This window comes from Heterocephalus glaber, unplaced genomic scaffold (genome assembly GCF_053883595.1).
Source record: "Heterocephalus glaber isolate CG9 unplaced genomic scaffold, H.glaber_assembly_v1.0 deba00001479, whole genome shotgun sequence".
NCBI classification, from domain to species: Eukaryota; Metazoa; Chordata; class Mammalia; order Rodentia; family Bathyergidae; genus Heterocephalus; species Heterocephalus glaber.
Window position 1 is genome coordinate 12,027,432 of NW_028258316.1, and position 14,327 is coordinate 12,041,758.

The 14,327-nt window shown below is 38.3% G+C and overlaps 1 protein-coding gene across 1 annotated transcript; it reads right to left on the reverse strand.

Annotated features, from left to right (window-relative positions):
- Nucleotides 1-12,096: 12,096 nt before the first annotated feature.
- LOC101710438 (olfactory receptor 1G1) lies at nt 12,097-13,656 on the reverse strand. Its single transcript, XM_004849617.2, has 2 exons — nt 13,573-13,656; nt 12,097-13,059 (listed from the first exon to the last, which is right to left on the reverse strand). Exons 1-2 carry the CDS (start codon nt 13,654-13,656, stop codon nt 12,097-12,099), a joined length of 1,047 nt encoding a protein of 348 aa, XP_004849674.2.
- Nucleotides 13,657-14,327: the final 671 nt, after the last annotated feature.

The following is a 14,327-nucleotide window of genomic DNA, read 5'->3' on the forward strand; positions in this document are numbered from 1 at the left end:
GAATACCAAACCAGCACTCCAAAGAATTTTACACAATATCTTAGGAACAGACATTGAGGATCACAACCCCAGGAAGCAAAGCAGAATGAACCCATCTGGCATGACAAGAAATTAAATGTAAAGGGGGAGAACCCAACAAAAAGAAAAAGTCATGGCAATGACAAGTCAATACATTTCAATAATAACCATCAATGTTAATGGTCTCAATTCACCAATCAAAAGAAACAGACTGGCAGAATGGGTCAAGAAGCAAAATCCAACAATATGCTGCATACAAGAAACACACTTAATTCAAAAGGAAACTCATAGACTGAAAGTTAAAGGGTGGAAAACAATACTCCATGTGACAGGAACCTGAAAAAAAGCAGGAGTAGCTATCCTCTTTGCAGATCAAGTAGATTTCAAACCAACACTGATTAAGAGAGATGAAGAAGGACACTACATCCTTGTAAAGGGAAGAATCCAAGAGGAAGAGATGACAATCATAAATATCTATGCACCAAACACTGCTGTGCTCAACTGTATAAAACAAATACTAATGGACATGAAAAGTCATATATGCACTAATACAATTGTAGTGGGGGACCTCAACACCCCACTGTGACAAATAGATAGATCAACTAGACTCAAAATAAGTAATGAAATACTAGAACTCAATTGAACTCTTGAACAAATGAATTTAACAGATGTTTACAGAGTCTTCCACCCCACAAAATCAGAATACACATTCTTCTCAGCTGCACATGGGTCATTCTCCAAAATAGACCACATATTCATGCATAGAATATGTTTAAGTCAGTGCAAAGGAATTGAAGTTATCTCCTGTATATTATCAGACCATAGTGCGATGAAATTGGAGATCCATAGCAAAAGAAACTCAAAAAATTTCATAAACACATGGAAATTGAACAACACACTTCTGAATAACCAATGGGTCACAGAGGAAATTAAAGAAGAAATCAGACAGTTCCTTCAATTAAATGACAATGACAATACAACACATCGGAATTTATGGGACACAATGAAAGCAGTCTTACCAGGGAAATTCATAGCAGTGAATACTCATATTAGGAAAACAGAACGAGTCCAATTAACCAACCTGATGCTGAACCTCAAGCTTCTAGAAAAAGAAGAGCAGGACAACCCCAAAGCTCATACAAGGGAGGAAATTATAAAGATCAGAGGAGAAATCAATGCAATGGAGATTAAGAGAACGATACAAAAAATCAATGAAGCCAAGAGTTGGTTCTTCGAAAGAATCAACAAAATTGACAAACCTTTAGCCAACCTTGTCAGAAAAAGGAAAGAAAAGGCCCACATCCATGCAATTAGGAATGAAAAGGGTGAAATTACAACAGAACCAGCAGAAATCCAGAGGATCATCAATACCTACTTCTAGAACCTATACACCAATAAGATGGACAACACAGAAGAAATGGACAGATTCCTAGATACATATGAATTACCAAAGTTGAATGAAGGAGACCTAAAAATTCTGAACAACCCAATATCAACCAATGAAATTGAAAATGTAATTAAAAACTTATCAACTAAGAAAAGCCTGGGCCCTGATGGCTTCACTGCTGAATTCTACAAGACATTTAAAGAGGAACTGCTGCCTCTACTGTTTAAACTCTTCAATGAAATTGAAAGGAAAGCAATACTCCCAAATTCATTCCTGGAAGCAAGCATCACCTTGATCCCCAAAGCAGAGAAAGACTCAACTGAAAAAGAGAACTATAGGCCAATCTCACTAATGAACATAGATGCAACAATCCTTAATAAGATACTGGCAAACAGAATGCAGAAGATCATCAAGAAGGTCATACACCCTGATCAAGTGGGATTCATCCCACGGATGCAGGGATGGCTCAATATATGAAAATCAATTAATGTAATACACTATATCAATAGAGCCAAGGACAAAAACCATATGATTACCTCCATAGATGCAGAAAAAGCATTCGACAAAATCCAACATGCATTTATGACAAAAACCCTACAAAAAATTGGAATAGATGGTCTCTCCCTCAGACTGATAGAAGCCATCCATGAAAAACCAACAGCCAATATCATACTAAATGGTCAAAAACTGAAAACCTTCACACTAAAATCAGGAACAAGACAAGGATGTCCACTGTCACCACTCTTGTTCAATATAGTTCTGGAAACATTAGCCACGGCAATTAGACAAGAGAAACAAATAAAAGGAAAACAGATACGAAATGAAGAAGTCAAATTGTCATTATTTGCAGATGACATGATACTCTATATAGAAGACCCCAAGAACTCCACCAAAAGTCTTCTAGACTTAATAACCACATTCAGTCAAGTAGCTGGTTACAAGGTCAACACAAAAAAATCAATAGCTTTCCTCTACACCAATGACAGACTCACTGAGAGAGAAATAGGGCAAGTAATTCCTTTCCCAATAGCATCCAAAAAACTGAAACACCTAGGAATCATCCTAACGAAAGAAATCAAAGACCTCTTCTCTGAAAACTATGGCACTGTGAAAAGAGAGATTGAAGATGCTATCAGAAAATGGACAGACATCCCCTCCTCCTGGGTAGGAAGGATTAATATAGTGAAAATGGCCATACTTCCAAAACTGCTATATAGATTTAATGCAATTCCAATTGAGATCCCAGCAGCATACTTCATAGACCTTGAGAAAACAATCCAAAAATTCATTTGGAACAAGAAGAGACCCAGAATAGCAAAAGCAATTCCAGGTAATAGAGACATGGCAGGGGGTATCACAATCCCCAACCTGCAACTCTACTACAAAGCTGCTGTGATAGAAACAGCATGGTACTGGCAAAGAAACAGACTTGAGGACCAGTGGAACAGATTAGAAGATGCAGAAACAACGCCAGACACACTCAGCCATCTCATCTTTGACAAAGGAGCCAAACACCCTCACTGGAGGAAAGATAGCCTCTTTAATAAATGGTGCTGGAAAAATTGGGCTTCAACTTGCCAAAGATTAAAACTACACCTATATCTCTCACCATGCACTAAACTAAAATCAAAATGGATTAAAGATCTAAATATTAAAATAGAAACTCTGAACCAGTTGGAACAGAGGTTAGGTAGAACCCTTGAAGACATCGGTGTAGGAAAAGATTTTATGAACAAAACCTCAGTTGCCCATGAACTATCACAAACAATCAACAAATGGGATCTCTTCTTATTAAAAGGCTTCTGCACAGCAAGAGAAGCCACCAGCAGTGTGAAGAGACAACCCACAATGTGGGAAAAAATCTTCACCTGCTTTTCCTCAGAGAAAGGTCTACTATCTCGAGTCTATAAAGAACTTAAAAAGATCAGACCTCCCAAATTTAAAGACCCAATCCAAAAATGGGCATCTGAATTGAACAGTCATTTCTCAGACAAAGAAGTAGAAATAGCAAATAAATACATGAAAAAATGTTCAACATCACTGGTCATTCAAGAGATGCAAATGAAAACAAGGCTGAGATTCCACTTCACTCCAGAAAGAATGGCTGCTATCATGAAATCAACCAATAACAAATGCTGGTGGGGCTGTGGGGAAAGAGGAACCCTGCTCCACTGCTGGTGGGAATGTAGACTGGTGTAAGCACTGTGGAAATCAGTATGGAGATACCTCAAAGAACTAGGACTGGAAGTCCCATTTGACCCCGCTATTCCACTGCTGGGGATCTTCCCCAAAGAATTAAAAGAATCATACCACAGTGATATATGTGCACCCATGTTCATAGCAGCGCAGTTTGTAATAGCTAGAACTTGGAAACAACCCAAATGCCCATCAACTGGAGACTGGATAAAGAAAATGTGTTTTTTTTGAATAAAATGAAGTACTACTCAGCTATAAAAAATGAGAAATTAGAGACATTTATAGCTAAGTGGATGCACATTGAGGCAATACTCTTAAGTGAAATAAATAGGGCACACATGTGTAAATACCAAATAGTTTCTTTGGTGTGAGAAACTGAAAGTGTAAATAAGGACTAAATGTATAATAGGTAATGTGAAATAGGAAGAAAAGGGGCAAAGGGGAAGGAAGTGGGAGGGCTAGGGGAAAGGATAGAAGGGAATGGGATTCATATGAGAAAGTGGAAAAATAGGAACAAAATCTTTGTAAATAGGGAGGAATGGAGTGGTTGAAGGGAGGGCTGGGCAAGGGTGAAAAATAAGAATCAAGAGAGACTATGTAAAGGTGCAAATTTCCAATGATGAATGTCATTATGTTGTATTCCATTTCTTTCTTATGTTGCACCATGATGGTTTCCATTTCTTTTTTATGCTGAGTATTCATGGCTTCCAGCATGTTTCTGAGCTCATCTGTTTTTTTTATCTGTTTCTGTTCTAGATCCTCTCATCATGTCTTTCACTCTGCTCACCATCTCTGTAGCTATCTGGGAGATTATTTCTGTTTTGAAGTTTTCTAGAGCCTCATTCATCTGTTTTGTTACTTCCTGTGCTATCAGTTCAGGGTATCCAAGTGGTTTTTTATGGTACTTTTCCATCTCATTTCCCCCAGGATTTAACCGTTGGTGGGGTGGAAGTCTGAGTTTGTGCCTTGCTTAAATGTCTTCTCATTTTTTTTTTTTTTACTGTCCTTGGTTTAACTCCTGGTTTGATAGTTTAAAATTGCTTATTGTAGGTATATTTGTTGCTTGTAATTAGAAACCTTATGGAATGATTGCTTCTCAGAGGTGTCTTCCAGATACAGCTGGTCTTTTAGTTTTGAGTCTCTAATGACTCTAAGGCTATCTCATTTTCCTTTTACTAGGAAGGTTCATTGAGTAGATCAATAACAACACCTTAGCCCAAGTGATACAATCAGCAACACCACTGCATAAGTACATCTTCGAAAATGACATTTTGTGGTAGTTATTAATCTATCACCTTTAGTTGTGTGAATTAAATCAAGATTGAGGACCAACCCAATGTATAATGAATAAACTCTTCAATATAACAACTTTACCCTTTGGGATGGGGAGTTAGAAGGGGTTGGGGAGGGAATGACAGACGGGAAGAAGGATAGGGGAAGGTTAGCAGTGTGGCCAGAGGACACAGGTGAGAAGGAAAAAGAGAATAATAGGAAAATAAAGAGGAACTCCGAATGAGGACCAAAACAGGGACAAAAAGGGAAGATGAACAATGTGGGAGAGCAAGAGAGTGAGTATAAGAGAGAGAGAAAGGAAAAAGAAAAGAAAGAAGAAAAGAAAAAAAGGAGAGAAAAACAAATATTTGCAAACAGTAGGAAAAAAAAATTAAAGATAAGAGGAGCAAAGGAAAAGAAAAGAGAAAAAAACCACAAACTAATAACACTAATTTTGGTAATAAAAAATAACCATGAAGATGAAGGGCCTCTTTCAGGGTATGTCTCTGCTGTCACAATAGACAACGTGGGCAGAAGCGTGCAGATACAAGTCAATGAGTCTCAGCAAGCTAGTCGCAGACCCGTGAGATTCAGGCAGATTTCTGGCTGCAAGTCCCAAGTTGAGCTCCCTGTCCTCCTGTAGGGTTGAACTCTGCAGAGTTGTAGTGCAGGTTCCAGCTGCTGCCCTTCCCCTGAAGATAGACCCGGTTCTGATGGGAGGTGAAGATGACTCCAACTTACCCAGTACAGTGGTCTGGTGGTCCGTTGTCCTCTGGGTCTTTGTAGTGTGGAACCAGGTGGCTGTACAGAGAAGAGGCCAGAGGGGCAGGGTGTGTGTGTGGGGTGTTCAGTGGATTGCTGCCGGGGCTCGGGCTGATTCGGTGTGTTCCATGAGACTCGCGACCTTGGTGGGGCGTCCGCAGACCTGCCTGTCTGCAGCGGGCTGATTCTGCGTATTCCGCGTGTTCCGCGTATTCCGCGTGTTCCGCGTATTCCGCGTATTCCGCGTATTCCGCGTGACTCGCGACCTTTGTACGGCGTCCGCAGATTCATCTCATTCCACCTCTCAATAATATAACCCCTGACAAAATTTTGTGGGACAATTCATACTTTTCAAGGAAAATATGTGACTCCAGGTCAAAGAGATTACTTGTTTTTAGTTCCCAAATGAAACCTTCAGTTTAACCAAGAATCTCTTAATTTTCACTTAATCATCCAAACTCCCGTGGCTGGTTCAGCTATTCACTTAAATACACCAGAAGGCAAACATCATACCTGCCACCTCAAATAATGTCAACATTACTGCCCACAGTGGCCAGCACGGGCTGTCAGGAGGCGCTGTGTGTGGCCCTCCTAGGAGTCCGATTCCTAAACCAGCATTTTCATCGACCAAAATCCTGTAAGAAAATGCCCCCGACTCCAGGATAGTTTTACTCACCCACTCCAATTATAAATTCCAATGGTGCATCTATATACTCTTTTGAATTTCTTAAGCGAAAACATCATTTGTGAATAAAATGCAGTTTTGTTTTCTCCTTTACAGTACTTATATCTTTTATTTTTTTTTTATCTTACTGCACTGGATGTGACTCCAAGTAAAAGGTGAAATAGTTCTAGTGTGAGCTAGTATTTTATCATCATCATGTACTATATATGCTGCGTATTTTAAAAAGGTACCGTTCTTTTAGTTTAAGGAGATTTTCTCTATTCCCATTTTGCTACGAGAACTTTTTATGAGTGGATGTTGAATTTAATCGATTTATCTTACATCTATTGAGATATCTTATGATTTTTGCCCATTTTTCTATTTATGTGTTGATTTACTTTAATTTATTTATTTTTGGTACTGGGGTTGAACTTGGGACCTTGCACTTGTGAGATAGGTGGTAGAACCACTGAGCTACATCCATGGATCTTTAATTGATTTTTAGGCACAGTATTATATTAATTTTGCATTTCTGGGAAAACTCAATTGGTTATGATTTATTATACAGTCTGCTTTGTTTCAATTATGCTAATATTTGGCTTTGGATTGGGGCATTTACATTAACAAATGAGATTTACAGTGTTCTCATACCTATTGGGTATTGAGGCGATGCTAATCTCCTGAGGAGAGGTGCTGAGTACATTACTCATACATACTTGTACATTATTCCTAGCTGGCTTCCCAATTCTCAGATATGTGGGGACTTTTAGTTATATTTTTACTACGATTTTTCATGGAACTGCATGTGGTTTGTATGATTTCAGTCTTTTGACATTTATTGAGGTTGCTTTATGGTTGAGTATGTGAGCAAGATTTGCAAATTTTCTAAAGGTTTTGTTCTCTGCAAGTGTTAAGTGTAATGTTCTATACGTGTCCTTTATTAACATTGTTAATTGCGTTATTAAATATCCTGTATCATTATTGAATTAAAAATAATCTGTTCAATCAATTACCATTAAAGTGTGAAAATATCCCAGTAAGAATGGAATTGTCTATTTCCCCTTGTTCTATGAATTTTTCTTTATGAGTATTTTGGCCTTTTCATTACTGAAAAAATGTAGAATTGTTCTATTTTCCTAGTGAATGAAAGGTTTTATTCTTATTACTTGAAACTTTGTATTTGTAATAATGTCTTCAAGTATATATGCTTCATAATTATAGAGCCATGATCATATTGTATTGTCTTATGAATTTTCAATTTTTATTTTTAACCTTCTGTGTTTCTACACATATAAATATTTGGTGAGGTGTACAGAAAATGCATAATGCCATTCACATGTTGTGTAATGACTTTTTCGAAAGGAACACACTCACATCAGCAGCACTCAGACTAGGAAACAGAGCATGGTCAGCACCCCACATTCCTCTTCAGGTCCCTGCTCAGAGGCAGCCAAAATGTTTAATTATGAATAACAGAACACAAGATGCAGGGGAATAGCTTGCAGAAAGTAAAAGGGATGTGTTGCAAGAGAACCACTTCAACGATATGATTTCATTCTAAAGTAATACATGATTATATTAACAAATAATATATTCCACTAGGAAATAAAAAATGTTAACTATTTGCACAAGTTCCACATGGAGAAGTATTTTGTAGTTATTGCTCTGGCAAACAAGTTAAAAAGACTTGATAATATACCAAGGAAAAACTACTTTCCACAAGAAAATCACAATGAAATAAATTGAATCACTTAGCAAGACAGAGAAGATATAATATGTTTAATGTGAAAAAGGCCTATGTAATTCAATAATAAAACTCCCCCCAAATAATGAACAGATATATGAACAAACAATAAGAGAACTAAAATGTCTGGTTAAAACAATACAGGAAAATGGTCTCTCACCAGTAATCACAGAAGCAAAAACGAAAGCAAGGAGGTGGCATTTTGGCTCCCTCTCTCCCTCTCTCCTTCTCTATCTCTCCCTTAAAAAAAATTTTTTTTTGCAGTATTGAGGATTGAACCCAAGTCCTTAACCCAGATATACATTCTAATCCTTCAAGTTTTCTTTTTTTTTTTTTGTACCATTGATCAAACTTGGGGATCTTGCACTTGCTAGGCAGGCAGTGGGACCACAGAGCTACAGAGCTAAATCCCCAGCCTCTCTGTTTTTTTTTTTTTTTTTTCCCCAATTTTTGAGACAATGTCTCACTGGACTAAAATGTCCAGGCTGGGCTTGAACTTTTGATCCTTCTGCTATAACCTACTAGTGTGATGGGATTAGAAACCTTCTCTACCATTAACTGTCATTAATAACTATTAAGGAGAAAATCTTAGCATCAAAATCTTAGAAGTTACAGATAAAAATGCAGTCTGAGAAAATATTTTTATGACATTTTAAGGTAGAATTTCAATTAGCACTATTGAGGTTCGGATAAACCTCATTGGCTATGATACTTCCACTCCGCAAAGCTAAGTTAAAATTTCAAAATGAAAAAACCAAAAAAAACAAAACAAACAAAAAGTTTCAAAATGCATAAAGAGCCCTAAAATATTTTACTTACACAGTTTACTTCTCCAAATATTTATGGCAACAGACCATAAATACAAAAAAGATTTCTTTTCAGAAACTTTCATTGCATCATTTTTTGTAATACTGAAAGCTCAGAAATCCCCTAGTCATTCAACAATAGTGAAACACTATATGAATCATGACCCTGTCTTCTGAGATAATCTCAGTAATACAGTTAATAAAAATATAGAAACAACTTATAAGAGTCAGTGAAAAACTATGTATGATTTCATCCATAGATTTTTCCACAAAGTTAAAGACAATAGTAATAAGAAATTGAAGAAAAATGGTGTAACATATCAATAGTTTCTTTAAACGAGGAGATGGTGTTTTCGTTTTATCTTTTTCCTATTTATGTTTCACAAATTTATATAATGAGTATGTATTATAGTACAACTAATAAAATAAACCAGACTTTAAAAAGCAAAGAATCAATTTTGCCAACGGTCAGTTGCCATCGATCTCACCAGCATGGATGCTGCCTGCTTTGCTATTAGCAAATCCGAAGAAAGAGGACAATTTCCTGAACGGTTCAGAATCCAGATCAGCAAAAATCGACAGGATGCAAGTAAAATGTTCACTGGGGGTCTATCCTGTGATATCAGTTTTGAGATTATTGGGAAAAGTATTATTTGTTTATGCTGCTTTATGGAGTATCATGGGAGAAACAAACCAGGGAGATTCAGGCCACCAATAAGATCACAGCCATCTTTCCTGCACGAACCGCAACATGGCCGTCTTTGCCATAATCGTGAAGTGAATTAAGTTCGTAAACAGAAGCACCATTGTAAATGGGAAAATTCATGTATGAACACTAAATAAAGAGGGGGTAGTCTGATCAAGAGAAGTATATATTAAAGGTCTATTGAGATGTCTTCCTACTTATTACTTTCAAAGCAAAAAAAGCAGGACGCCATTAACCTTCAGTGTTTTTGTACATGAAATCCAGTTTACACAAGCAAATTGAAACTTAATTTATAGCATTCCTTGTAGCTCATCAAGTTTTGAGATAAAAAATAAGTACTCTAAACTGAATTTCAGCCAATCATAAGCAATTAACTGTTATTTCTAAAATTAGGGACTTCAAACTGTATCATATATTAATTAGGCTAGCTGAAGCCAATCAAGTATTTTCTTTTTTTTTTTTTTTTTGGTACTGGGGATCGAACTCAGGTCCTTGTGCTTGTGAGGCAGGCAGCGGAACTGCTGAGCTAAATCCCCAGCCCTCAATCAAGTATTTTCTTCGCTTCTATGCTCAGTCCATAAATGTCCTCTGATCACTGGCTAACATGGAGCTTCTTCTCCCAACCTCTCCTGATTTTCACTACTGTCTGATTCATAAATTCTTCAAAGCTGAAAAAAAATCCTCTTAAATTTATTTTGTCTGAAGTTTTGCTTCATTACTTGCAAGGGAACAATTGTGAGAGATAAGCAATCCCTTGTCTAAAAAATAAAAACTAAAATGACCAGTTAGGTGCACACATAAATTGCTTTTTTTTTTTTTTTTGGTACCAGGGATCGAACTCAGGACCTTACACTTGTGAGGCAGGTGATGGAACCACTGAGCTAAATCCCCAGCCCTAGGTGCACACACAAATTATGTGTCTCTGAATCTGACTCTCTAGAAAGGAGACATCACTGGTATGTCCTTTGGTTGCATATTCTGAATCTAATCATCAGAAAACAAGAATCAAATTCCAAATAAAGAACATTTTTTTTTAAAGGCCCACATTTTTCATAACTGTAATTGTCTTAAAAGACAAAAAAAGGCTGAGGAACTGTTCCCAAGTAAAACATAGGATTAGGTAGACAAAAAAAGTCAGAATCTGAATGGTAAACTAGGAGGGGAATGTCCTTATTCCTAGCAAATATGGATTTAAAAACCATTCTTGCAGCTTATGTAGAAGTTTGAAATTGTTTTCAAATTAAAAAGAAAGTGAGCTTATTACTCTTCTTCTTACCTACCTAAACACATACACATGCATGTGTATAGAAAGTATTGGTTAAGATAGTATTTTTAAACTCTATGACTTGCTTGGTTGCAAGTCTATATGTGCTCAAAAGCCTAAGCCAGAAACTTAGAAATCATACTTGAACTTTCTGCTGTCTTCTTGTTTCCTAAAATTTATATCATTTGTCCTTTAAAAAAATCTATCATCCAGAAACTTTGTGTTTCTGCAGACAAATTACTGAAAAATTTATTACTTGACAACCTGATTCTAGACTTCATGTAAAAAAGTAAACAATAATAGTCATAAAATTGAGAAATAAGAGCAAACAGAGAAAGTTAGCCTCATTAGTTATTAAAATTTAATATGAAGCCTCAAAATACAACATATTACTGTTGTGGTATGAATTGACAGATCAAAGCATCAGAATAGAAAATGCAGAAACTGAGCCAATGCATTGTGATATGGAAAGTTATAGAATGGTTAAATTTGAATTGTAGGATAGAAACTAGCTACATTGTAGCCAGAGGTAGGAGGGAGACTTTTCATCATGTTCCTGTTTTACCTTTTCATTTGTGAACCATATGAATTTCTCATAAATTTAAATAATTAAAAAAAATAAAACAAAAAACCATCAGAAAAAACCCTGAAGAATCAAGGCCTAGTTCCCAAACTAATAATCGCTTCCTATTAAGGTCTTTAGCTCTAATCTCAGTTAGGTGATTTGTATTAGTTCCCTGATCTATCTGTGCCTTGTTTCTCCTCCTAGGATTATTCTTGCTCTTTTAGTTTCAGCAAATGGTATGTATTCCTGGTTCAGCTTTCTTCATGTGGAGGTTACTCCCCATGAGTAAGATATTTTCAAAGCTGGGATCGGAAATGCTCCCTCTAGCTCAGAGTACTTGATCCTTGCCAGAATTTGTCAGCATTTCTTGTGTGGTGAGACCTCGTAGTCATAGATGGATGGATCTGCTCACTGAGCTTCCTTCTAGAATCTAAGATGTGCCTAATGTCATTCTTTTGGTTGTTTCTGCATTCTGGTATGAATCTACTTGGATACCTGGATGCACTAATCAAATCACCCTACAGGATGCTCCTTCTCTCCAGGATGTAGCTCTACTTTTCATCAGTTGGTCCTATCCCAGTCCTGCCAACTCAGGTGTTCTCAATGTCACACCTGCTTGTTAGCTGAACATTCATTTTGGCTTGCTTTGGAGTTGTTCAAAAATTGTAGTAGAGGAATGCAGTTAGGAAGTCATTTCCAATAGTCTGGGCCTCTACTCTGGGGAAGTACCCTTTATTGAGTATGTATAGCATTTTTCTAAGCCAAAGAGCCTCCACAAAGCCCCTTTCATATCCCTGTTCCTTAGGCTGTAGATAAAAGGATTCAGCACAGGGGTGACCATTGTATATACAATGGATGCCATCATTCCAGTATCTGCTGAGTAGGATGATGATGGCTGGAAATACACTAGAAAGACTGTTCCATAGAAAAGAGTGACCACTGTCAAGTGAGAGCCACAGGTGGAGAACAATTTGTGTTTCCCCCCAGCAGAGGGGATCCTGAGGATGGTGTGCATGATGTAGCCATAAGAGACCAGAACACAGGTGAGAGGGACCACACCTGAGAGGGCAGCTTCAGCAAACATTATCAGCTGAAAGCTATGAGTGTCTGAACAGGTAAGCCTGAGGAGTGGGGTTACATCACAGAAGAAGTGTGGGATGGTGTGGGAGGCACAGAAGGAGAACTGAGCCATCAGCAGAGCGAGTGAAAAGGCCAGCAGATTGGAGCAGAACCAGCATGTGGTCACTAACAGCAGGCATCGTTGAGGAGACATGATTGCAGTGTAGTGTAGAGGAAGACAGATGGCCACGTAGCGGTCATATGCCATCACGGCCAACAGGAAGTCATCCAGCAGGGCCAACGCCATGAAGAAGTACATCTGCACAAGGCACCCAGTGTGCGAGATGGTGTGGTGCTGTGTGTGGATGTTCACCAGCACCTTGGGGATGATGGTGCAGGTGAAGCAGGCATCAATGAAGGACAGGTTGGCCAGGAAGAAGTACATGGGGGTGTGGAGGTGCTGGTCAGAGCCAATGGCCAGAATGATGAGCAGGTTGCCAAAGAGGGTTACCAGGTGCAGGCTCAGGAAGAGCCCGAACAGGAGAGGCTGCTGCTCTGGGTGTTCAGAGAAGCCCAGGAGCAGGAAATCAGTGAGTCTGGTTTGGTTTCTATTTTCCTTATAAAGCAGAGAAATTAGCAGAGAAATTTGGTTAAATAAACTAGGCTTTAAAAATTATAGAGTCCAAGGATTGTGACATGGTTTTCTTTTTTTCCTTGCAGAAGTCATTGAGATTGACTACTGTTTGTACCTGTCCACTTGTAAATACATAAAAATAAGAGGAGTGTGGATTACCATAACGAAGCATCAGGGTGAGGGTGTATTTTGATTTCTAGATTCCTGTCATGGGAAAAGTTACCCCATATATTTTCTGAATGAAGCTAAACCAGAATTCACCTTCAAATATCTCTTCAACTTTAATTTTCTTAAAAATCCCCTTAGAACAATAGATTCAAATTTATTGTCTTATTGTAGAGCTCCCTTCAGGGTAATGGATTTCTAAGATCTAGTAGACACTACAAAGGTTTCTATGTCTCTGTGTGTGTGTGTGTGTGTGTGTGTACAGAGGTGTGCAAAGGAGCCTTAGATAGATTCTGCTCTTCCTTCCCATCCCTATGCCTCAGTTTTTACCTGGAGATACTGGCCCGGCTCACACTGTGCCACTGCCACCAAGGAGGTTGAGTTTGCTGCCCTGTTGTCACCCCAAGAAAACATGGCTGGAGTCACAGGCCCCCTCTCACCTTTAGAAGCAGCACAGACTGAGGTAAGTCTCAGGGCTTTGGCAATGTCTCTGGCACAGGAGCCAGTAGGAGCTCTGATGTTTCACATGCAGTGTCTCCTGGGACCTAATCCTTAGCTAGTTAGAGACAAAGTGGGGCAATTGTCCAATGGCCAGATGTCAGCCCTGGACTGAGGTCCCTTGAGTCCTAGCAGTGTCACTGATGCCTCCATTCAGATGACCAGGTCTGGGATCTGTGGAGCCACTGTCCCCTCATTTCCCCTGTGTGAGCTGCAGACTGGTTTCATCATTGCTGTCATCAGCCCTCACACCGTGTAGGCCTCTTTCATGACATAGTGTCCACAGTTTCTAATCAGAGCCCAGTGCTCATGGATGGAATGTAGTGTGCTCCAGAAAAGAATAAAGAGTAAAGAGTAAAATGGATCGGAGGTCCCAATCATTATCTTCAAAGGTCATTCTTACTCTCTGTGATCCCAGGTAGCAGGGAGATAAGACAAATATGTAGATTCTATTTTCAGAGCAGGTGCTATCTTTGCATTTATGCATTTTAAAATAAATATATCTTACATAAAAATCTGTAATTACATGGATCTACTACTTAAATTAATGAGAATTTAGTGTCCATTTTCTCCCTATTCAGTTGAAA

Bases quoted from the DNA above. Each gene is read 5' to 3' on its own strand.
- LOC101710438 (XM_004849617.2), bottom strand. From the start codon at position 13,656: ATGTTTTCTTGGGGTGACAACAGGGCAGCAAACTCAACCTCCTTGGTG. The intron at 13,060-13,572 runs GTAAAAACTGAG...CTGCTTTATAAG, and splicing joins AGCCGGGCCAGTATCTCCAG to GAAAATAGAAACCAAACCAG.